This window comes from Epinephelus moara, chromosome 13 (genome assembly GCF_006386435.1).
Source record: "Epinephelus moara isolate mb chromosome 13, YSFRI_EMoa_1.0, whole genome shotgun sequence".
Lineage (NCBI taxonomy): Eukaryota > Metazoa > Chordata > Actinopteri > Perciformes > Serranidae > Epinephelus > Epinephelus moara.
In genome coordinates this window covers 25,703,149-25,725,477 of record NC_065518.1, presented here as the reverse complement: position 1 = coordinate 25,725,477, position 22,329 = coordinate 25,703,149, and the positions used below count along the sequence as shown (strand labels likewise).

The window sequence follows — 22,329 nt, the reverse complement described above, 5'->3', positions numbered from 1 at the left end:
TTTGATAAACTCTGTAGCATGAAGGTACTGTATTGAACAAATGGCAGCAAAATCAAAAAAGGGCAAATCCCTTTCACAATCTACCCAGACCATACACAAACTAGCAGACAGAAACAAGCAGCAACCAACGGTAGTAATATGTCAGAGATCAATACATGGGTAAAAGATGATGCACACTGGCACGTCGTGTGGTTTCGTGCATACATACTCACACAGGATCAGGCAAAGAATAATAATTTACATACATCAATACAGAAATGACTAAATATAAATAAGCATTCTACTGCATTGCACATTACTTAACTACATTTGTTGAATGCATGGGCTTCGCAGCCATGTGATGAAAAACAGACACAGAGTGAACTAATTATGTGGTTACAAAATAAGGCATTTATTTGAAGGACTACTGTCAGCATTTCGCAGCCTGGTAGTAGAAGGAAAAAGGGACTGGATATGACTGTGCCCTTGCTTTTTTACAGCTCAGTTGCAATAAGTTTGTCATGAGGGTGGTCTCGGGAAAAGTCTTCATTCATTCATTCATTCATTGTGAACGTGAGCGGTTCATCCTCTGGTCAGCATGAATTTGCTCAGTACATTTGATGGCATCTTGCACTTCATAAGAAGTGAAAAAGTTTGCCTAAAGGTGGGGGTCACCAAAAATATGAGGATTCATCCATTAATATCCACAACAGAAACTATTCTGGATTAAACCCATTCTATAGAGTTTGTGTGGAGTGAAATAGCATCTATGTGCAGTCACTGATGTTAAATGCAGGATATTTGAAGAGTTTAAAACATCCTGCACCAAACGTCCATCTTTCTTACCTCTATGAAGCCCCAAAAGTGGATCCCTGCTGGAGGTTACGTCATATGGAGGACTCGCTTTGCTTATACTGAGATGTATACATTTTAGGTACTTTGCCCAAACCCATTGAGTGTGTTGTAATATAGGGTTTCTTTCTTTGTCTGCCTATCTTGCTGTCCTTTTAGTGAAAATTTTTGATGGGCTTGAATTAAGCCACAAGTGGCCTTTCTTCCCATTTAAGGTCGGAGTCATAATTAGCCCAGTGTCTTGCTACAGATTCATTTCAAACGATATGTTATAAAAACCCCATGTTCAGAAGTGCTAAACCACCCTCCCTCATTAGGGAACACAGTATTTTTAGGGTGATTCTCTGCTTTTTTCCATTCCACACATAATCTTTAATTAATTGGTTATATTACTTAAAAATACCCTCAGGAATCATCACTGGTAAGAGCACAGAAATATAATGAATTGTTGGGTTACAACCATCCTAATGGTGCTTATCTTACCCAATAGGCTGAGGCTTATCCTCTTCCACTTAGACAGGTTAGTTTTTATCTCTGAAAGCTGTGGAGTCATGCTGATTTGCAATAGGTTTTTTTTTAATTTAACATAGTCTTACTCCTAGATACCTCATCCCTGAACTGAAATGATCTGATTATATTATATATTGACATAACTTCTAATTTCTTCCAGTTGATTTATTAGCCTGATAATTCACAATATTTTTTCAATTGTGTTCATAACTCAGTACATAGGGACTTGGCTTGGGAACCAAAGGGTCACAGGTTCAAGCAACCACACAAACCAAGTATGGGGCATGGACTGGTAGCTGAAGAAGTGCCAGTTCACCTCCTGGGCACTGTCGAGATGCCCTTGAGCAAGGCACTGAACCCCCAACTGCCTGTCCAAGGCAACTCCCTCAGTTTTTGCATCTCTCCATTTAATACATGTTTGTGCATTTGTGTGTAGTTTGAACCTGTGTGTATATGTATATGACAACAGAGTGAATGAAATAAAATATCATCTGCATGAATAAACATTTTGTGTTCCTTGCCCCCTCCAGTTACACCTTTAATGTCTGCTTCTGCTCTGACTGTTGCAGCCAGTGGTTAAAAAAATAGCGTGATGAGTAGAGAACTGAGGGGATCTCTCTGTTTGGAACCATGTGTGAGGCTAAACATGGAGATATCCTCCTGAGACGCTGTGTCCTCATATGCGGACATCACATTTTGGGTTTACTTGACCTTATACTTCATTATACTTAATTTAGACCTATTGTCCTCGTCCGTGGACACTTTTTGTGCCATCTAGTGGTGGTAAGAGCACAATACACTAATCCATGTAAAAACAAGGTGGTAAGAGCACAATACACTAATCCATGTAAAAACAAGATGACAGCCATCTCTTCCAAGTCAATCTGCAGCCAATCCCAATGCAAAAAAGGACAAGTTCCAAAACTGATGAAATGTTATGGTTGAAACTTGTTTATTTATGATGAATAATAGTTGCACTTTTATATGGCAACAAATTTAGTCATTTTTGGTTAGTAATAACAGTAATAAGACGCTGTTAATAAGAAATTACTCGTTTGAAGACATTGGGACTTTATTATTGTCTCGTTTGAGGACATTGAGACTTAATTATCATTGATAATGTTGAGTTTTTTCATATTTATTGGGTCCTACTGATCCCAAATAGATAGGAAAAATTAAAAATACATACCAAACAAAAGTTCAGGTCTCTTGTTTGTTAAAACTGCAGCCTCTGAGCTCCCCAACCCCAAGTGTTTTCAAAGTATGTCCCAGAAAGCCCGATCCGATCCGATTCCATCAGATCAAATGCTCTCTCCACATCAAGGGAGACAGCCGTTATTGAGGTGTCTTCGTTTCGGTTTAGCCTCATGAGGCGCAGCGGTCCTCTGACATTATCTGAAGATGAGCTACCCATGATAAAGATGACCTGATTCATATGAATTACATTTGGTAACATCTTCTCCAGTCTCAGAGTAAACTTCTAAAACTTCCTGGGTCATTAGGTTCCACCCTGAGAATCAATGAAATCAGGGCATTATTAAATGTTCCATGTAGCTGCTCCAATGATAATGATTTTTATATACCTTAATTAATGTGGCAGCCAGTATATTGGAGTATTGCTTGTAATATTCAGCTGGGAGAAGAACACCATAGGAAAGATAGTCAAGATGCTTATTCCAAGATATTAGATGCAATAAGAATCATATGGGGTCCAGAAAGGTTTTTATTTACAAAGGGAATGGTAGGTTGCCATCTTTTGTTGAAACTGGCATATGAGCCTCTCTGGGAATATTTCACCTTTTCTAATGATAAATAAGGACTTTAAATCAGACAACCAGGATGTGGCAGAAGGATTATGGCTTTTCCAATGTTACAAAACATATCTTTGGGCAATGAGTGAAGCAAAAGCAACAATATTTTTCTTAGGCAGACTGACCAGTGCAAGGGGTACCCCAAAGATAGCCATCAAGGGGCTGGATTCAAGAGTGATATTAAGGACTTAACTTAATTTATTAAAGAAAGAGGAGCAAAACTCTAACAATTTTGGACAAAAATATTAATAATAATAATTCCAAAAATAATTGCCATTTTAAACAGTAAATAGTCATTATGGCAATAAAAAGATTTTATAGAAATAAACTACAGAAAAACAGGCATGCATATCTGTATTTTCTGTAAGTATGGCAGGAAAAAAACACAACACTGCAAATGCAAAGCAACTGAGTTCTGGAGGTTTTAAAGGTTTTATTAAAAGAACATTTTGTAAGATTTCGGGGGATAAAGTGGCATCTAGTGGTGAGGATTGCAGATTGCAACAAGCTGAAACTTCTCCCGGATAGAATTCATTAGGATGCTTTCAGACCTACAATTTGCTTGCTTTGGTCCATATCAGGGACTGATTTTGTTACAAAGTTGTATAATTGCCTAGAGTTGGTTCGTGTTCTCACGGAACACGGATCGAGGTCAGACCATGTCCTCACCACAAATGAACCGCACCACAGTCTGGTTGAAACCAGACCCCCTCCTCAGGAAGGTCTTGGTCTGATTGTTTTGATGGGCACCTAAGTGCGATTGCTGCCCAACAAAACTGCACTTAGGGGGCAAATGAACTTGACTTCAATTGAACTGAACCAAACAGGGCAGGTGTGAAAGCACCTTCAGTGTTCATTGTTCAGGTATTTTTTACCAGGACCCAAATTATCTGCAGAGATATCTTCCTCTCAAAAACGAATGGACTTGGTGATTTAAACCAGTAAAAACATTGAATAAAGCAGTCACAAGCATCACATAAAAAAAATAAAAAAAATCAGCACCCCAAAGAAGATATACATATTATATTATATTCCATTTCTGCCAAAAATATTCATATAAATCTGACACACTGGACCTTTAAAAAAGCAGGCTTATTTGACCAGGCAAGGCAACCACTAAAACATTTATTGTTACAATTACTACAACATTTACCAATAACTTTTACTTTAACTATTAGTAAATTAAATAGTTTTAGCACTTCTATGCTCGTATATTAATTAATTTGAGATTTGAGGAATATCTCACAATGCTTCCTTCCAATTCCTCTAAAACATCATCTCCCATGATGCTGGAAGTGCGTAAAGAAACTACAATGACGTCAAAAGATAGGCGACCACAACAGAGTGCCGAGGGCTGCGAAGGCACAGCTGAACTCACGCCCAAATAGTTTTCCAGTTGCGTTATACATTTCAGTGAGTGCCTAAAGAGTATCAGCATATATGTAAGTAACCACTGAAAGTAAAAACAAGTGAACTGCTGCGTCGGAACTAAACAAACGTGCTATTAGCACTGTTAGCATTTAGCTTGCATTTACAGTAGCGTGTGAGCTAGCCACACTTTTGTTTATGTTTTGACCAGCCTGTTTCTAAGCCTTTTAGCTGTGACAATTTGCTTTAAAAGTGATTTCAACAGCTAAATTCTGTGTTCATTATTTTATTTCATATATATTTATCTTGTATGCACTTATTTGACAGATAACTGCTGGTTTGTAGAAGTCTGTCTTGCCTAGAAATTAACATTTGCTCCTGCTGACCAGCTGTTTTCTCCTCTCTGGTGCATAGAGATTGGTGTTACAGAATGTATTTTCTGGGTTAGACTAAGAATTTTGTCTGCTATTTGTGACATGCATTCATCACTTTCCCCTGCAGAGCTCACAGAACAACAGCCTCCAGCTTTAAAGAAGAACAGATGCATTGGCTGTAGATCCTGCTTTGCACTGGGAGTCTCTAGTGATCCTCTTGTGAGCAGAGCACAGGATGCCTTACCACTGTGTGGCCTATGGATGTGGCAAAACTGCAGAAGATGGTGCGACGCTCTTTAAATTCCCCAAGGACCATGAGGAGTTTCGCAAATGGGAGAAGCAGGTCCAGCGCACCCGCACCCAGTGGGTCGCCACACCCAACTCTCACCTCTGCAGCGAGCATTTTGGCAGGGAGTACTTTGAGCCAAGAGCACCCACGGGGGCTCTGAAGCTAAAGCCAGGAGCTGTTCCCACAGTGTTCCTCCGTCCACACTGTCTCTCCTGCAAAGGAGTGGGATGTAGTAGCTGCCTGCCAGCTATCCAACGGCGGGGCTTTACAGCTGAACCAAGAGAGCGTACTGTAAGTGTGAGTAGTTATTATTACGGAGAAAGGTCACTGCAGAGAGACAAAGAGAGTTTCTGCCATTCTGAGAGCTTTAAACAAACCTCTTGCTTGTTTACATGTATGATGTAAAGACACATTCAAGCTTTCCATTTATCACTGTGTTTTTTTCTCTTCTCAGGCACCATACAATGAAATGCCCTTTCAGTTTGATGATACTGATGGAGGAGGTCATGAAGAACATCTGACAAGAGGAGTGACAAAGGCGGCGGAAAAAAACAGAGAAGAACGACCAGGTGAGGTGCAAATGATTAAACTGTATGTCCATTTTCTGTCTCTGTAATTAAATGCTATTTAAAGTCAAAGTCAAAATGAGTGATGGAAGGTCTCAGACAATGGTTCAAAATAAAATAAAAATCCCATCAGTATAAACTGTAGGAACTGTGATAAAATTAAATGATGATTTATACTAAATATGTTTACTTTATTATTTATTTTTACAGTGGTGTGTGAGATGTGTGGCACCGCCGGCACTAGTAGCAGCTTCTTTTCAAAGACCAAGCGTTTCTGCAGTATATCTTGTTCACGCTCTTATTCATCAAACTCCAAGAAGTCCTCCATATTGGCACGTCTGCAGGTGAGAAAAAATATGTGATGTTGCAGCACATAAACAATGCTGAATAATGAGTGTGTGTGCTGCCATGTTATGTAGGTGGCATCTCATGTAGAGGATGTAACATTTTAGAGAGAGTCTCTTCATACATATGCACCTGTGTTTTTCATTACCGTTTTATAATCTGTCAGCTAACTTGTTTGAGTTTTATTTTTCACCCTAAATACTTCTTAAAAGCAAATATTTGTACTCTTTTACATAGTGCACATTACAATATAAGCCATTTTTATTTTATACTGGGAATATTTGCTGAGCATAAACCTGTTTTTACAGCATTTCACACAGTAGGGCTGCAACTAATGATTATTTTTTATTGATAAATCTGCAGATGATTTTCTTGATTAACTGTCTGGGTTATAAAATGTCAGAAAATAGTGAAAAATTTCTGTCCCAGTTTCTCAAAGTCCAAGGTGATGACTTTAAATGTTTTGTTTCATTAGTCCAAAGCCTAAAGATATTCTGTTTAATATGACATTAAACAGAGAAAAGCAGGAGATCAGCATTTCTGAGATGCTAGAAACAGCATTTTTTCATACTTTAACAATTAATTGCTTATCAAAATAGTTTGTCATTTTCTGTTAATTGACTAATAGATTAGTCAACTTATTGTTTATGGTCTAACTCACAGCTGTAATCTTTATTTTTTGAGTTAAACACACAAATAACAGGACTAACCGGACCACTAGGTGGCACCAATGAGGCATTTGTAGTTAATTGCTTTGCTAAATTAAATAATTACGCTAACTTGGCACTTTGGTTAGTTTACACATTTTTTGACAAGGCCTTCCTCACACCGTCGTCTTTGTGTCTGTGATTTCATCAGGTCTGTTGACTGCACATACTAATGCTTTAGGTTAGTTATAGGTGATACTGTTTGTATTCAGAGTTAGTGTTGTTTTCCAAACCCGTAGCTTCATAAATAACTTATTATACAGAAAGGTGGTAGATTTTTGACATAAGCATTTCTTTCTGCCGCACTTTCATTGCTGCTTGGCCACTGACGGAGTCCACTTGCGGAGAAGCAGTGATGGGGTTTTCTCTCTGACATTTCCCTTCAGCAGTCTTCATCCAGCTGCTCTAATTTCACAACTCCTGTCCTTCCTCTTGAGGTGCAGACAGAAGCTTCCCTTCTCGTCCTTTTCTTCATGCTCCTTCACTTCCCCTCTTTACTGCTAGCAACACAGCCACTTTTGTTCCTGTTCCTCTCAGAGGGTAGACTTGTGGAGGCTCCTGTGAAGCTTCTGTGGCCCTCTAATGTCCAGCAGATGTTCTGCGCAGCCACCTTGGAGTACTTGACACCTTTGCTCTTTTAAGCACCTCCATCAGCAAATCTATAGTATGAGCAACAGTGTCTCTTGGAACTATTTCAGTACAACAAAATCTTTTTCATCACTATCATATTGACGTTTTTAGCAGCGCACAGTGTCGACACTGACCCTAATAAGAACATTGATACTTCAGGTTTACACGCAATCAAAATCAGCAACGCATATCTTTCTCCACAAGTCCAAGCACAGAGATTAAATGAGTACATATAGTTATGAACGAGTACAAAACAATGTGAAATACTACATATTGTCCAGACTTAAAGGGAACTGTCTTTTCACTGAAAAGCATCAGGATTAAGCCACATTTGATGTTTTTGTGATTACTAGTGCTTCATTGGTCATTGAAGAAAATATCTGTCCAGAGTGCCACTATTCTGGTGTGATTTGTTGAGACTTGAACATTTTTCGTATGGTTAGAGTTTGGTTTAGGTTTGCGTGTGCTGTTCAGTGCCCCCTTAAATGTTTAGCACCTTATTCAGTTTTCCTTTTAAGTAGCTTCATGTCTTATTTCTCGCTTTCTGACAGGATCATATATTCCTATAGGCTGCAACTAGCAACAGTTTTTACATTTAATTTAGATTAATTAACCAATCCTATTTGCTAGAAAAATGGCCATTTTAATTTCCTAAAGACAAGGGTGATGTCTTCAAGTTGCTTGTTTTGTCTGACCAATAGTCCAGCACCCAAACATATTTTTAGTTGAATGTCTTACAAGACAGGAGAAGAAAAGCATTTGGTGGAGCTATATGGTATGGAGGTGTAATGCTTTCACTTTAGGAAAAAATATTAACAAACTAATTATTTCAGAATTCTGAGAAGTTTACATGGAAAGAATCTGCTCCTGTTTTTCTGACATGGCGAAATAACAATATTGTAAATATATTTTTTGTGAATTAATGAGATTATTATGTTACTGATATTGATCAGAAAAAATGAGAGCAGATTTTTTTTTTCTCCATGGAAACTTCTCTCAGAATTCTGAGTTAATTGTCCTGTTATTTCGAAAAAACAAGAGCAGATTTTTTTTTTAATGAAAACCTTTCTCTGAATTCCACAATAAGAATCTCATTTATTTAGGGTGGGGAAAAAAGAGCAGATTTTTATTTCCATGAAAATATTTGTCATAATTCTGAGATAATATTATTAATTGAGGAAAACAAGAGCAGATTTTTTTTCATGAACACTTTTCCCTTAATTTTTAGAAAATAATCTTATTAATTTTAGAAAAATGAGCAGATTTTTACATAAATCTTTTTCCGTCACAATTCTGGGCTAATAATCTTGTTAATTCAGAAAACAATTGCAGTTTTTTTTTTTAATGAAAATTATTCCCATAATTCTGAGATAATATTGGTAATTCAGGATAACAAGAGCAGATTTTCTTTCATGAACACTCTTCTCATAATTCTCAGATAATTAATTTATTAATTTAGGAACATGTTTTTTCATGAAAGTCTTTCTTAAAACTCAGATAATAATCTTATGAATTCAGAAAAACGAGCAGATGTTTTTTCATGAATTTTTTTCTTATAATTCTGAGACAACAGCATTGTTTATACACATTTTCCCAAGATTCAGCCTAAGATTTCTGCTATTGGAAGTACATTTAAGGACGTTAAGTAAACCAAATGTATTTATATTGTGGTGTAGCCTATAATTATATTCTCATAATTTTTAATTACGAACACGTGGAGGCAGTATTTCACAAAAAACGGTCGCCATTTAAGAAACGAGAGTGGAGAAGAAGAGGAGGACCGCGCAGGACTTAAATTCACTGCACGGAGCTGGAAGACTCTCTGCGGGCGTGTCTGGATCATTTCACACCTTATTTCATAGGAGACGTGTGTGTGTATTAAACCGGCTCAATGGTGCAAAAGTGTTGCGTTGACTCGTGCTGGAACACCAAACGGCCCAACCTCGCCTTTCATCGCTTTCCAGTCGGTGACCCGGACAGACTGAGGCAATGGCTGGTGGCTCTCAACATGGAAGTAAACACTCCGCTGCATGTTCTCAACAAGCTGCACGTCTGTCAGAAGCACTTCGAGCCGGATGACTACCACGACATCCTGGGTCAGCCGTCCCGCCGGGCCCGGCTCCTCAAGAGCACCGCCGTGCCCACCACTCAGTTCAGATACACGCACACCTCCCAGACAGGTGACCCTACCGCCACTGTCGTTTACCTGGATTACCTGGTAAGTTAGTGTGGTAGAGACAGGACGGCTACTTGTCCTCTGCAACTTACAGGACCTGCAAAGCAATAATGATGCAGTAAAAAAAAAAAAAAAGATATGATATTGAATAGTGATTATGCAAAAAAATAAATTTACAGCAGTATTAGATAGGAGTTTTAGGTTATCTCCATTTAGATATTTATGTGAACTTTATTTATTTATTTATTTTTTTAGAAAAAATAAATTGTTCTCCTTGTCATTAAAGCTAGGGTAGGTAGGAATCTGGAAAAGTAAAGGCAGAATTTGAAAATACACACTCCTTCAGCTTCCCTCTGTGCTCAGCCCCTCCCACCACAGACCACAGGCATAAGCATGCGCTTTGTACCATAACCCAGCATTTCCCATATGTTTATTTATTTAATACATAAATAAACTTCTTTATACACAGTACATTCACTCAGCCCCTCCTTGCCCCCACTCTTCCTTTATCAGATGTAAAATCTGACACGACTTAGCTAGCTAGCCACCCCACCATCCCCTAGCTTCACTCCCCGCTACTGTGGACTCCTTCCCTGTGAAGAGAGTGGGCAGCAGCTTGCGAGGCTGACCCATGGTCGGTGACTGTAACAGCTCAAAATCTGCCTGTGCAAACCCCCCAGCACCCAGCGTCACAGTGGGCTGGTGGCAAGCAGTAGTGCTGGGTCTAACCTGTGTAACAGCAGCAACAGAAAGTTAACTGATTCGGAGGGGGGTCAAGGCTGTCCAGTTCCCTGGAGCAGGGGTTTGCGTTGGCGGGATTCTTGTTGCTGTGGCTGCTTACTGGGGTCAGTCTCCAGAACTGCTGTCTGCTCTCCTGTCTGCTGTGTAGCAGTGGGGAGTGAGACAATCTCTTGAATGCTACGCTGATATTGCCACGTTTCATTTTGTGTATTGTTAGTCTCTGTTTTAGAGTCTGTCTGGGTTTTTTGGGGGGGGGTTGCTTTGCAGTGTAGGCAGTCGACTCTCCATCACTGAATCAGGCTTTTGTCGAAGGGATGTGGACGTGTGTCCTCTGAAATGACTTGTGATTGGTCAAAGTCTCCTGTCATTACCTTGACTTTCTTAAGCCTGAGAACGGAGCCAAGAGGAGGTTTCTTGAATTAAAATATTATGCCATGCGTTAGATATTCTCTCATCATTAACATCAATAAAACTGAGGAGATGATATTCGACCCCAAATGTATTGGAAACCATTCACCAGTGGTTACCCATGACCAAGACATAGCCCAGGTTGAGTCATATAAATACCTGGACATACACATCGTATTTGAGAGCATCCGTCTGGCGTCTCAGCCTGGTGTGGTAACCTCAGTGTGCAACTGAAGGCCCAGATTACCAGGCTTATGCAGAGAGCCATGAGAATCACGAGTCAGGCAGCATGCCACACTCCAGTCTACCTTTGAGCAAACCATTATCAGACAGGCCCAGAAGATTATCTCAGACCCCACCCATGTCCTCCATCATCAGTACCAACTTCTCCCCTTGGGCAGACACTTTAGAGTCCCCCAGTGAAAGCTTAACCACTTTAACAACTCTCTTGTCCCCTTGTCCATTAAAGCCTTAAAGTGGAAGCTAACTGTAGCTTAACCATGCAATGTGTATGTGTAGGTATGTGTGTGCATGTAAGTGTGTATGTATGTGTGTATAGTTATATATTTGCATATATTTACTTACTTTTTTTTAACATGACCATGTAATTTTTATGATGACTATGTAAAACAGATGTGTGGTGCAATGGGCAGTGTGCAGTTTGCTGACTGATAGCAGTCTGTACATGTCAAACACCAAACAGTATGTTCACTGAGAAGATCACTGGCAGATGAATTGATCATGAAAACAGTTCTTACTTGCAGCCCTAAGTCAGACGGTTTCATAGTTGTAATTAATATGTTACTGTAGTTGTAATCTATTGTGTCTGTTTTGTATGTTTCTTGCATGTTAAGACTGGAAATACATGACTGTACATATTACTAACATTCTTATTGCCAGGTCTTTCCTTAAGCGTTTTAAGAAGACAAGTTGCCGTGCAGTGAGTTTACTGTAGTCTTAAAGTTTGATTTTCTGATTTTGCCTTTTTAAAGCTGCTACTCATCCTTGATTTTACTTTCAGAGTAATTGTTCATCTGTGAGTATTTAATCAGCTGTAAGTCAAAGCATTAGCATCCACAGAGCTATTTACCACAGGCACAGGTGTTTCTTTGCCGCTCATCTCTTTACATATCTGGAAATATCACCGGAATTTGTTAAAAACTTTTCACCAGTTAAAGGTGCGACTCATTTCTCTCCTCTCCTGCAGTATGTGCCAACAGTTTGAATAACCAGTCATGTGGCTAAATGCACTACAACCTGCTTCATGTGGTGAAGTGGCAACAAAGATGAAGATGATGAGATGACTTTGCTTAATCTCTGTTTGTGCTTCTCTCTCCAGGGAAGGCCCCCCTCAAAAAAAGCCACGGTGCTGAACAAGGTGAACAAAGCCCCTCCAGCCCCCACAGGACAGGATGGTGAGGCCACTGAACACACACACAATTACTTTATTCCAGGACTAAATGAGATGCAAAGCGGCAACTATTTGCAACACATTCTGATGTCACATGTGAACTCTAGTATGTCTAAATGTACAGTAAATCTTGACACAAGATACTAGTCTGATCAGGGCCATGCAGTTCTGTGGGTTACCATTGATTTATCCTGCAAAGACTGACTTTACTGGCATTTGGTGCTTGTTTGGGATTAGTAGAAACTGCATACATTATATATACACAACAAACATCTCACAATATTTTACCTAGCTGTATGATCCCTCTGTTCTTCCTGTTCTGTAGCGCTGGCTGCAGGTTTTGAATGGGGCACCTACTTGGAGAAGGAAACATCTCTGGCTGCATCCGTGTCCTGCTTCAGACATGTGAGTCCTTTCTGCGAAGTGTAATTAGAAACAGTGACAGATGATGAATGTTCTGGGATTTGGCCCGAGTATTGTAGGGTCAATTATGCCAACTCATGTAAAATTTTTGATTGGCATTAACCCAGCCTTTTAAATAGCAAAATCATCAGCATGAAAATTAAAAAAAATAAAATAATTAGAAGTAAACTCTGAGTGATGCTGAAAAAAATATCTGGGTTAAAGATGAATGTGAAACAAATGAATGACCTCACACTGATGATCTGTAAGGTAACATGTGATCTCCTACCTGCAGGCTCCCCTGTGTGCCCAGTGGGACGACATCACGGTGGGGGTGAAGGTGGAGGTCCTGAACACAAACGCAGTCCTGCCCAGTAAAGTCTACTGGATTGCTACTGTCATCCAGATTGCAGGTGTGTCCATCTGTCTGTCAGTGTTCATGTTAACAGGCGACTCCACTGTAGAATTATTTGGTTTATGATTATGAAGTTCAGCAGTTGTTGCATTTATTTTCTTATTCTTAATCGATCTTAAAGCTTCTCTGACCCTTAGTAAGCCTATGGATCTGATTTTCTCTGAGTGTGGTGCAGAAGTCTAGTGTTCTCTCAGTCCACTTGAATTACAGTACGCTCAAAGGTTATTACAGGATGTTTGCACAGTGAAGCCAGAATTAAATTCCCGACCAGACTCTTAAGTGTATGCTGTATTTAGAATAATCTCACCACTTCGCCTTGGTGTCAGACAGCTATTTCTGATGGGGAAGTGAACCCCTCTGACTGTGAATATTCACAGGAAATTTTTGTATAGTGTGCCCGGCAGTTGTCAAGGTATTGCACCGAAGTGTTGGACAGACAAAAGGACATACCAACTTTGTCCGCTTCTACTTAAGTTCCACAACCCAGCATCTAATCTTTAATAAAAAGTTTATATTGGCCTGATATTTTGGCATGGCAGTAGCATCTTTAGTAACTTCACTGTCTTTCTCTCCCCCCACCCCTTATCTCCAGGATACAAAGCCCTGTTAAGATACGAAGGCTTTGAGCACGACAGCAGCAAAGATTTTTGGTGCAGCCTCGTGTCGGGAGAGCTGAACCCGATTGGATGGTGCGCCATGACGAGCAAGCTGCTGGTGCCACCACAAGGTGAGGATCGAAACTGGGACCACAGCGATTCAGTGGCTTCCCAATGACATTAGGACAGCAGACATGAGTTCTTAGTGTCCTGGCCGTGCCAGCAGTTAAGAAAATATAAAATGTAGCATTACAATTTTAACATTGTTAATTCAGCAGATACTGATGGATTTAAATAAGTCGTGATTGGCCTTTATCAGATATTTTAGCAACAGGATGTCTTCTAATTTGACGATATGTGTTAATAGATGTGAAGCAGGACATCCCAGATTGGAAGGAGTATCTGATGAAGAAGCTGGTGGGGTCCAACACTCTACCTGTTGACATCTACCTGAAGGTGAAACTTTATACTGAATGATTTGGCTCATAAATGGTAACCCACATGTGTCATACATGTGAAGAGAATGATGAATAAATGTACATGAATAGTTTAAATTCACTTAATTAATCTCTGACCCTTTACCACCCTCCATCTGTCTCTAGCTGGCAGAGAGCATGAAGACCTCTTTCAGAATAGGTATGCGTGTGGAGGTGGTGGACCCCAAATACGTGAGTCGGACCCGAGTGGCCACCATAGACTCGATTGTTGGTGGCCGTCTGCGGCTGGTGTACGCAGACCAAAGCGACGCCCCTGAAAACACAATCTCTGATTTCTGGTGCCACATGTGGAGTCCCCTCCTGCACCCAATTGGCTGGTCCAGCAAAGTGGGTCATGCCATTAAGGAAGCTGGTAGGTCGAGGCCTTTTTATCTCATAAACATGATTGATGGCCTGCAATATAGACATAAACACAGACAAAATGACAGGGGCAATAAAATAAAGACAGCAAAATGCTTGAATAATATGCACAATAAATAAAGGAAACTGTAGAGAGAGAAAGAGTGGTACACACATTTCACTCTAGTCTTGAACTAAAGCTTTTAACTTGAAATGTTTTTTTCATCATGACAGTAAGAAAAATAAAAGTTGCTTCTTTTTTTTTCTTACAGCAAACAGTGTGGAAGCAGCTCACAGTGGTTGGAAGGGTAACTGTGACAGTTCACATCTGCTTTTTAAGAAGGTAAGGAAAATGTTGTTATTCAAGAAACAATTCTTCAAACAAATTTCAAAAAGCAAAAGTACAAACAACACCTGCTTTGGATTGAAACCATTTTTTATTACCAAGGTGTGGTTCTATGGAAACATTGACTGTAAATCCCTCGACACTAGATAAGAGTGCAATTTAGGAAATAATTCAGTTTATACTACATCTCTTTACAGGCAGGTTGCATCTGAGGTTGCTAGGCAGCCTTAACAGTCACCATATCATAGCCTATTTACCTGATATCCTGAGTGCAGAGCTGATGTTCTTCCAGCTGCTGTTTATGTGTGTGGGCATATCGTACGGGAGTCAGATGTAAAGCTCTGGCAGCCCTGCGCTAAAATAATCAACTGTTCCGTATTTACCACAGACTGATATTCATGGAAGACGGTAAAGGTATCGGTCGGCTGTAATCAGTTGTTCCTCGTCACGTGACGTGTGCATGCTACTGCGTTTTAAAAGTTGAACTTGGGGCGCATCCGTTGCACCCTGAAAAATAGGCATTCAGGAGTGTGTGCAAGCTGCGACGGCACTGAGCGTGCCTGCCATGCGTCTACATTGAGAACAATGAATTTGAGGGCACAAAATATTCGGCATGTGTACAGCCCCTAAGGGGAGCTGCTTAAGTCTTTGCTGTTTATAATTCCAAATTATTTTAGCATTTATTATTTATTATTTGCAAGTCCCCCTCCGGATTTATTTTAAAGTATGCAAAAATACTCTGCTCTGATTCAGATTTTTTTAACATGGTTTTCCCACAGAAAAAGTTTTACTAAAAAAGATCTACTCTTTTTCCCTCATTGAGGAATTCTGGATCTGACCTTGTGCCTCACCCACCTCCACTGCTTGCAGTAGGTTTCGATTTTTCGATTGCTCCAGCCCTGGTAAAGCGCTAAAACAAAGTGTAGAGATAGGTCTGTCTCTGTGAAACCAGCACTAGGTTGACTGGTGAAAGAGCAGTGGTCATCAAGATGGCCAATGTTAGTGCTGGAGGGAATAACGGAGAGATTCAGCCACATGATTGAGCCTCAGTCAGACCCAAACTCGGATGAGAGAGTCTGCTGCGCACCAAAAGCTGCAACTATCTAATGTATCAGAATGGTAAAACGTAATAAGCATCTTTTATTTGTTAATGTTGTTTCTTAGCTTGTAACAGGCATTGGCTGAAACAGCGTTAGTGGTTGTGAAACATACGTCTGCTCTGATGGGGTTTTTGGTAGTTAGAAGAATAAGAATAACTTTATTCATCCCCAAGGGGAAATTCAATAGTTCCTGTGTCAGATTTACATCCAAAAACTGCAAAGTCTGCCATGTTTGCTGTCAAAACGTTCACAATGCTGACTCTGCTCTCTGTATAGACAAGTCCACTTTGCACTGGAGGTTTAATTTTTGTGGCTGGTTTCGTGTCAAGTTTGTTCCCCTGTCGTTAATGTGTTTCCTGTAACACAGGATTAGCTTCTCTATTGACTTGCTCCTGAGTGACTTCCTGGCATGCCTGGTTATGTGGCAGGTTTTCATTATGAAACAGGCTATGTTTTACTAAAACAATAAGAAATGCTATGTTTATTTTGGTTGTTTTCAATTGTAATGGTGAACATTTTTGTTCAAAATCATATTTTATATTGTGAACATGATTATAGCTGGCCTCTATGGGCCCCCCTAGCAGTTGGGCCCCAGGAACCTTTCTCCCTTTCCCCCCCCTTTTTCCCCCCTTATGGGCAGCCCTGGTGAAATAGCTAATCTTGCTTGATTGTACATTAGAATCTCAGATTTTAAGGAAGTGCACAGACATCGCCCCCTTTCATAGTGGAGTGTGAAAACACCCCTCTAGTGACAAACTTTGCACAGATACAAGTCACTATCATCAAGGTCAGACATTTAAGGGGACATAAACATCAGCAAAACACATTTTTGAGTGAAGGGGGACTTAAAGTCATGTTAAAGTTTAGCTTGGAGCTGAGCTAACAGAAACACTCAGATACTCTCAATTCACTCTGTATGTCCCATTTCATAACTAATTTTCATCACAGTAAATTTTTGTGTTATTTCTGATGTGACAATCTGCGCTCACTATGGAAAGTCACACTCTACATAGCGCTGCTTTAGCAAAACTCTTGTCAACCACTGTATGATCTGCAGCCCAGGTTTGTTTACATGGAGGGAGGTTTCTTTGAGGAAGGAATGAAGCTGGAGGCCATTGACCCTTTAAACCTGGGAAGCATCTGTGTGGCCACTGTACACAAGGTAAGATAGCTGTTTTTGGTTGGTTTGATTTTGTGTGCTTTGTTTGTTTAATCTTGATTCGACCTCAGTTACATTGCCTTCTTTTGAACACACTAACTTTTACATTGTTATCTCTTTTTCAATCTCTGTTTTCACTCCTCCCAGGTGCTGTTAGATGGCTACCTGATGGTGGGTATAGATGGTACCACATCAAACAATGGCTCTGATTGGTTTTGTTACCATGCCTCCTCTCATGCCATCCTTCCCAAAGACTTCTGTAAAAAGAACAACATCCCTCTCACAGTACCTCCAGGTAAATATAAATGTGCCTCTCCCTTCAGTCTCTGCTTCAGCTGACACTGTGTCTGCAGCACTTGTGCACTCTCTGCTGCTACTAGTTTGCTTCATGTTGGTCTTGAAAGGTGCTGTCAGTTAATGCATGATTTATTTATGATCTGTGTCTTGGCAGGTTATGACTCTCAGACCTTCACCTGGGACAAATACCTGAAGGACACCGGGGCTACAGCTGCACCAGCACGACTGTTTAACGCTGTAAGACAGGAAGGCAGACCAAGACAAACCCTTATGAAGCCATTTGTAAATGTATACACGCAAATACGTATGCACACATGGCATATGAACCTGTAGTTTATCCATTTCAATCAGGACTACCCAGGTCATGGCTTCTCCCCCAACATGAAGCTGGAGGCGGTGGACTTGATGGAGCCACGCCTAGTGTGTGTGGCCACCGTTAAGCGCTGCGTGGGCCGCCTGCTGCTGATCCACTTTGACGGCTGGGAGGATGAGTTCGACCAGTGGGTCGACCACCAGTCCCCAGACATCTACCCCACTGGCTGGTGTGACCTCATGGGCTACCAGCTCCAGCCTCCTCCTGGACTCGGTAAGTGCCCCCATTTAATAGGAATACGCCCTAGTGTGTTGTAGAGTTTATTTTAGAGGGTCACTTTTGTGTTTTTCAACCTGGATCCTATTTGACGATGTTTTTGTGTCTAAGTCACTAATGGAGACAAAAGTTTTTTAAATTGGTCCAGTACTGAGTGAGAGCACTATCGAAACTGGCTGCTGAGTAATGTTAATGGGCAATTGTGCACCGTTTTTGTCACTGACAGGCTCCAGTTGTTGTTCTTAGTGTCTGACAACATAATGGAAAGGATCCCTTCATACAGTGATAGACCTTTCTTTAAAAGAGTAAAATTATTTTTTGTTTACCCAGTAACAGCCCTGAGATTGCTACGCCAAACCCACCAGACTCTATTTAAATAAGCAATCATTTTATCATTAAAAAACACACTTCATCATTTAAACTCAACAGAAGCAAAATAAAACTCACAAAAAACATCTTGGTTTGTCTTCGTACTGTTCCAACAACAACCAACTCTGGTTTGGTTAAAACAAAACCTTAATTCACGCAGATAGATGTGAAAATATGTTTATACACTCTAAAATTACTGTTAATTGACATGTAGTCTGGTGGGTTTGCTGATGGCAATTTCGAGACCTTTTCTGTTAAACAAAAGGAGCTTACTCTTTAACAAAAAAGTCTATCTCTGTAGGGATCCTTTTCATCATGTTGTCAGACACTTTAGCCCCGTTTCCATCAAACACCTTCAGTATGGTACCTTTGGAACCAAAAGTAACCCTTTATCCATGGTATCCAGATGCTAGGTCCGTTGAATGTTCCCACCGCAAACAGTACTCTTAAATGTTTGCGGGGTTGTTGTCATTCACTGTTTTCATCCAGCACTGGCTGTATTTCCTCATGACTGGCGATACACATGGAAGTCTGCACCTTGTTTATCTTCCACAGAATGAGGCTGCACGTTGATATTTTTGAACAGAATAGTACAGGCAAGAGTGAATTTCTCTCAGTGGGATATTTTTAAAAAAAGTGTGTTTGTGCTTTTAGTCCTTGTCAGGCAAGCTCAGGGTTTTTTTCTCAGACTACAGCTGCTGAGAGAGGCAGCAAAACTTCCTTTCATTTTGTAAAACTCTCCACGGTATGAACAGTGGTACCATGAGCCTCAAAACCAGCCACAACTCAGCCCTGAGCAGAGTGACCGTCCGCTATTGACCAGTCAACAGACTGCAGTGTTCACAGCTCCATCTTGTAGTCATGGATCAGTGTGCTAGGTAACCCAACAGAAGGGGTGACCAAAAATGGGGACGGTGCGGAACAGTTCCATTGGTACCATCCACAACTTTTCACAGTGGAGACGAAAAAAATGTGTACTGCTTGGTGGAAACGGGGCCTAAAAACAATACTCTGAGCCTGTCAGTGGAAAAAACAAGCACTTCTGAGTGGACGTAAATTGATGATGCACAAATGCCCTGACAAGTTATGTTTATAGTCTCACTCAATACTGAACCAATTCAAAAAATTGTTGTTCCCATTAGTCAGCAGTTAGCAGTAGAGGAGCGACTGCTAACAGGTGTTTCACTCTGTTTTCCAGTTGATGTAGTGGAAAATCAGGCGGTACAAAACAAGAAATACAAGCACTTTGTGTATGGCAAAAAAAGTAAGTTTTGTCTCAGAACTGTATCTGTAGTCTTGTGTCTTGTCACAGAAATCCGATTAGCCCTCACATTCAATGTTTTCTTACATCACGTAGTGAAGTAACTATTCTCTCCCCTACTTGTTTTGTTGTCAATAGAGAAGAAGAATGCAAAGAAGAGGCTCTCTCAGGAGCAAGCTAAAGATGATGCTGGTCAGCAGCAACCCACGGTCACTAGCACTGACGGTTCTCCAAGTCTCTGTCTTCCTCCAAAAATGCCTCTTGTCCAGCCCAAGACTGAGCCAGAGGAGCGGGAGAGTAAGTGGACACCCTCATACAACATGATGCTAACTTCTTCTCATTTATGTAAGACAATTTTGGTAATTTTCTGACATAATTCCATCTCTGTAGTCTTTGCAGTGCAGGTGAAAGTGGAGGAGGTGGAGATGGAGACCCCCATTAATCCTCCAGACAACTCTCCACAAGTCTCTCCGGGTAAATTAAAACAGGAGGAGGGAGGGGAGGAGAGCGAGTCAGAGTCAGGACTACATCACAGCTTGAAAAACGTAGCAAATGAAAATACAAAGAAGAGTGAAAATGCAGCAGAAAGAAGTGAAGAGAGTGCATCATTGGAAGAGAGCTTTAGTGGTGAAAGCAACATGGAGCAGAGTGAAAGCAAGCTGGACCAAGAGGAGAGGAGCCGGGGAAATGATAGTGCCATGGACGAAATTTCAGAGCAGGACACGACAGGAGAGACTGTAGACATGGAGACATGAGATGGGTATGTCTGCTTAAGGAATGAAGAGAACTGTGGAAAAGGTGGATAAGAAAAAAGATTGGGCTGACTCTGTGATGAAGTAAAGTAAGCCATTATGGGGAATAAATAACTGAAATAAAACCACCAAAAATGACTAAATGAGACGGCAGGCTGAGCTCTTCAGAGCAAATAATAAAAGTGCTACATGAGCTGGGAGAGTCAGTGCGACTTGTATCTCTAGTGGTTGATGGTGATGATCTTAACATTTCAATCCTGGTTGATTTGGCAGCATGTCATAGATTTAGAAGCAGCGATGGCTGGGCGATATGGAGAAAATAAGACTGATATTTCAACAGTATTGAAGGGTTGACCATTGGTGCTTTCTCAAAATACTTACACAATGAGATTTTTGATAAATAATTATTAGTAATGTGGATTGAATGGCTAGAACAGTCTGATACATTCAGAAAATGACATCTTCTTACTGTAATGCAGCCTTTAAAACCAGGAATACACTAACAATATTGCAATATCCCAAATCTACGACGATATCTAGTTCCATATCAAGATATAGATATAATATCGATATATTGCCCAGTCCTTGGTGCAACCAACTAAACTAATGTTTTAATAAAGACGTCAGTCAAAAGTAGTAGCAACCGCGATCTGATTTAATTCTGCACACAGCGTGGCACTACAAACATTTACTTAATGCAGCTCTAACAGGCTGTCAGAGACTGAAAAGTGAACAGTAAGGCTGATAAATTTACAAACTGTAATACTAATTTACATACATGCATGTTTCCTGTAAATCTCATGGCCTTAAATAGGCAATTTGAGTCCATAGCAGAAATGGCGGACTCCGCCACCACCAATAAAAAGTACTATATAGAGGAGTAATTACAGAATGCAGATATGTGTGATGGCTATTGCTGAAAAGATAATGGCCATTAAAAGAATTTTAAAAAGAGGGTTGTATTTTCTGAAAATGTTAAGAGTCATGACTTTTAAGACTTTAACGTCATGGTGCCAGATGGGTTACAAAGACCATTTCAGCCATTCTACTTAACGGTGTAGTGTGCAGGATTTAGGGGGATCTATTGGCAGAAACCTAATTATGTTTTCAATGGTGTATAATCACCTGAAACCAAGGACCACTGCGTTTTTGTTACACTTCATTTCTACATAGGGAGCAGGTCCTCTTCCACGGAGCATGCCATGTTACACTGCCATGTTTCTACAGTAGCCGTATTACTATGCATGGAAAGAGAGCGGGGAGCAGAGGGGTAGTTGGTTCTGTAATTCTGCAGCCTCCCTTCTAGATGCCACTAAATACTACATACTGCACCTTGAATTTAAAACTACCTCACCTTCTCCATGTTGGCAAGCTCCACTATACAATGCGTGTGCAGAATTGATAGGTTTCTTTTGTTTTTGTTTATATGAGTTATACCTAACATCCAACCTGTAAATATGACTTTGAAGGTCATTAGTTGACACAGCAGACAAACATGTGTTGTAATGTTTTATTTTTTCCTGTTTTGTATCCAGATGTGTTCTTTTTTTTGTATGAATATAAAATCGTTGATTAAAAAAAAAAAAACTATTCTCTTCAACTTGTCTCAATGCATGTAGCTGAGTACATTCTGTAGTTGTGGTATAGTGGTTAAGGATAACTAGCATAAAGCCAAAGATTGTACCATTTTTGAGCAAGTAACTAAAGCTAGTGACATTCACTTTATTTAGCTTCTTCAAGACTAAAACTTATAACACAGCTGCTCAGGAGCTCGACAAGCTGAGAATGTGGATTTAATGCTGTGAATGTGAAGAAGGGCAGTGCTGACATAGAGCATGTGTGCTCTGTGTAGGTTCCCTGGATTAAAGAAAATCTTTTTGATGAAACAGCAAACATGAAAAACTGCAAAAACGAAGCTGTCTAATGAAAAACCGACTGGCAGGATATGTGACACCACCTCGGCAAGTTACAGTTGTAGAGAGTTGAATCCATGGTTTAGCCTCAGGAAGAGGTTGTCTCAAAACATCAGTACAAATGGCA

The 22,329-nt window shown here is 40.3% G+C and overlaps 1 protein-coding gene across 3 annotated transcripts; it reads left to right on the top strand.

The window, feature by feature from the left end:
- Positions 1 to 4,479: 4,479 nt before the first annotated feature.
- On the top strand, positions 4,480 to 22,270 carry l3mbtl2 (L3MBTL histone methyl-lysine binding protein 2). Of its 3 annotated transcripts, XM_050060387.1 has the most exons (18): positions 4,480 to 4,594; positions 5,022 to 5,474; positions 5,638 to 5,752; positions 5,960 to 6,093; positions 12,096 to 12,171; positions 12,493 to 12,572; positions 12,865 to 12,982; positions 13,577 to 13,711; positions 13,948 to 14,036; positions 14,183 to 14,429; positions 14,689 to 14,759; positions 16,920 to 17,024; positions 17,169 to 17,316; positions 17,473 to 17,555; positions 17,670 to 17,904; positions 19,475 to 19,540; positions 19,676 to 19,834; positions 19,928 to 22,267. In XM_050060387.1, exons 2-18 carry the CDS (start codon positions 5,130 to 5,132, stop codon positions 20,290 to 20,292), a joined length of 2,571 nt encoding a protein of 856 aa, XP_049916344.1. In that variant the 5' UTR covers positions 4,480 to 4,594; positions 5,022 to 5,129; the 3' UTR covers positions 20,293 to 22,267. The 3 variants fall into 3 exon arrangements, with proteins under 3 accessions (XP_049916344.1, XP_049916345.1, XP_049916346.1); XM_050060388.1 differs by lacking the exon at positions 19,475 to 19,540; XM_050060389.1 differs by lacking the exons at positions 4,480 to 4,594; positions 5,022 to 5,474; positions 5,638 to 5,752; positions 5,960 to 6,093 and adding an exon at positions 9,115 to 9,649 and having other exon boundaries at positions 19,928 to 22,270.
- Positions 22,271 to 22,329: the final 59 nt, after the last annotated feature.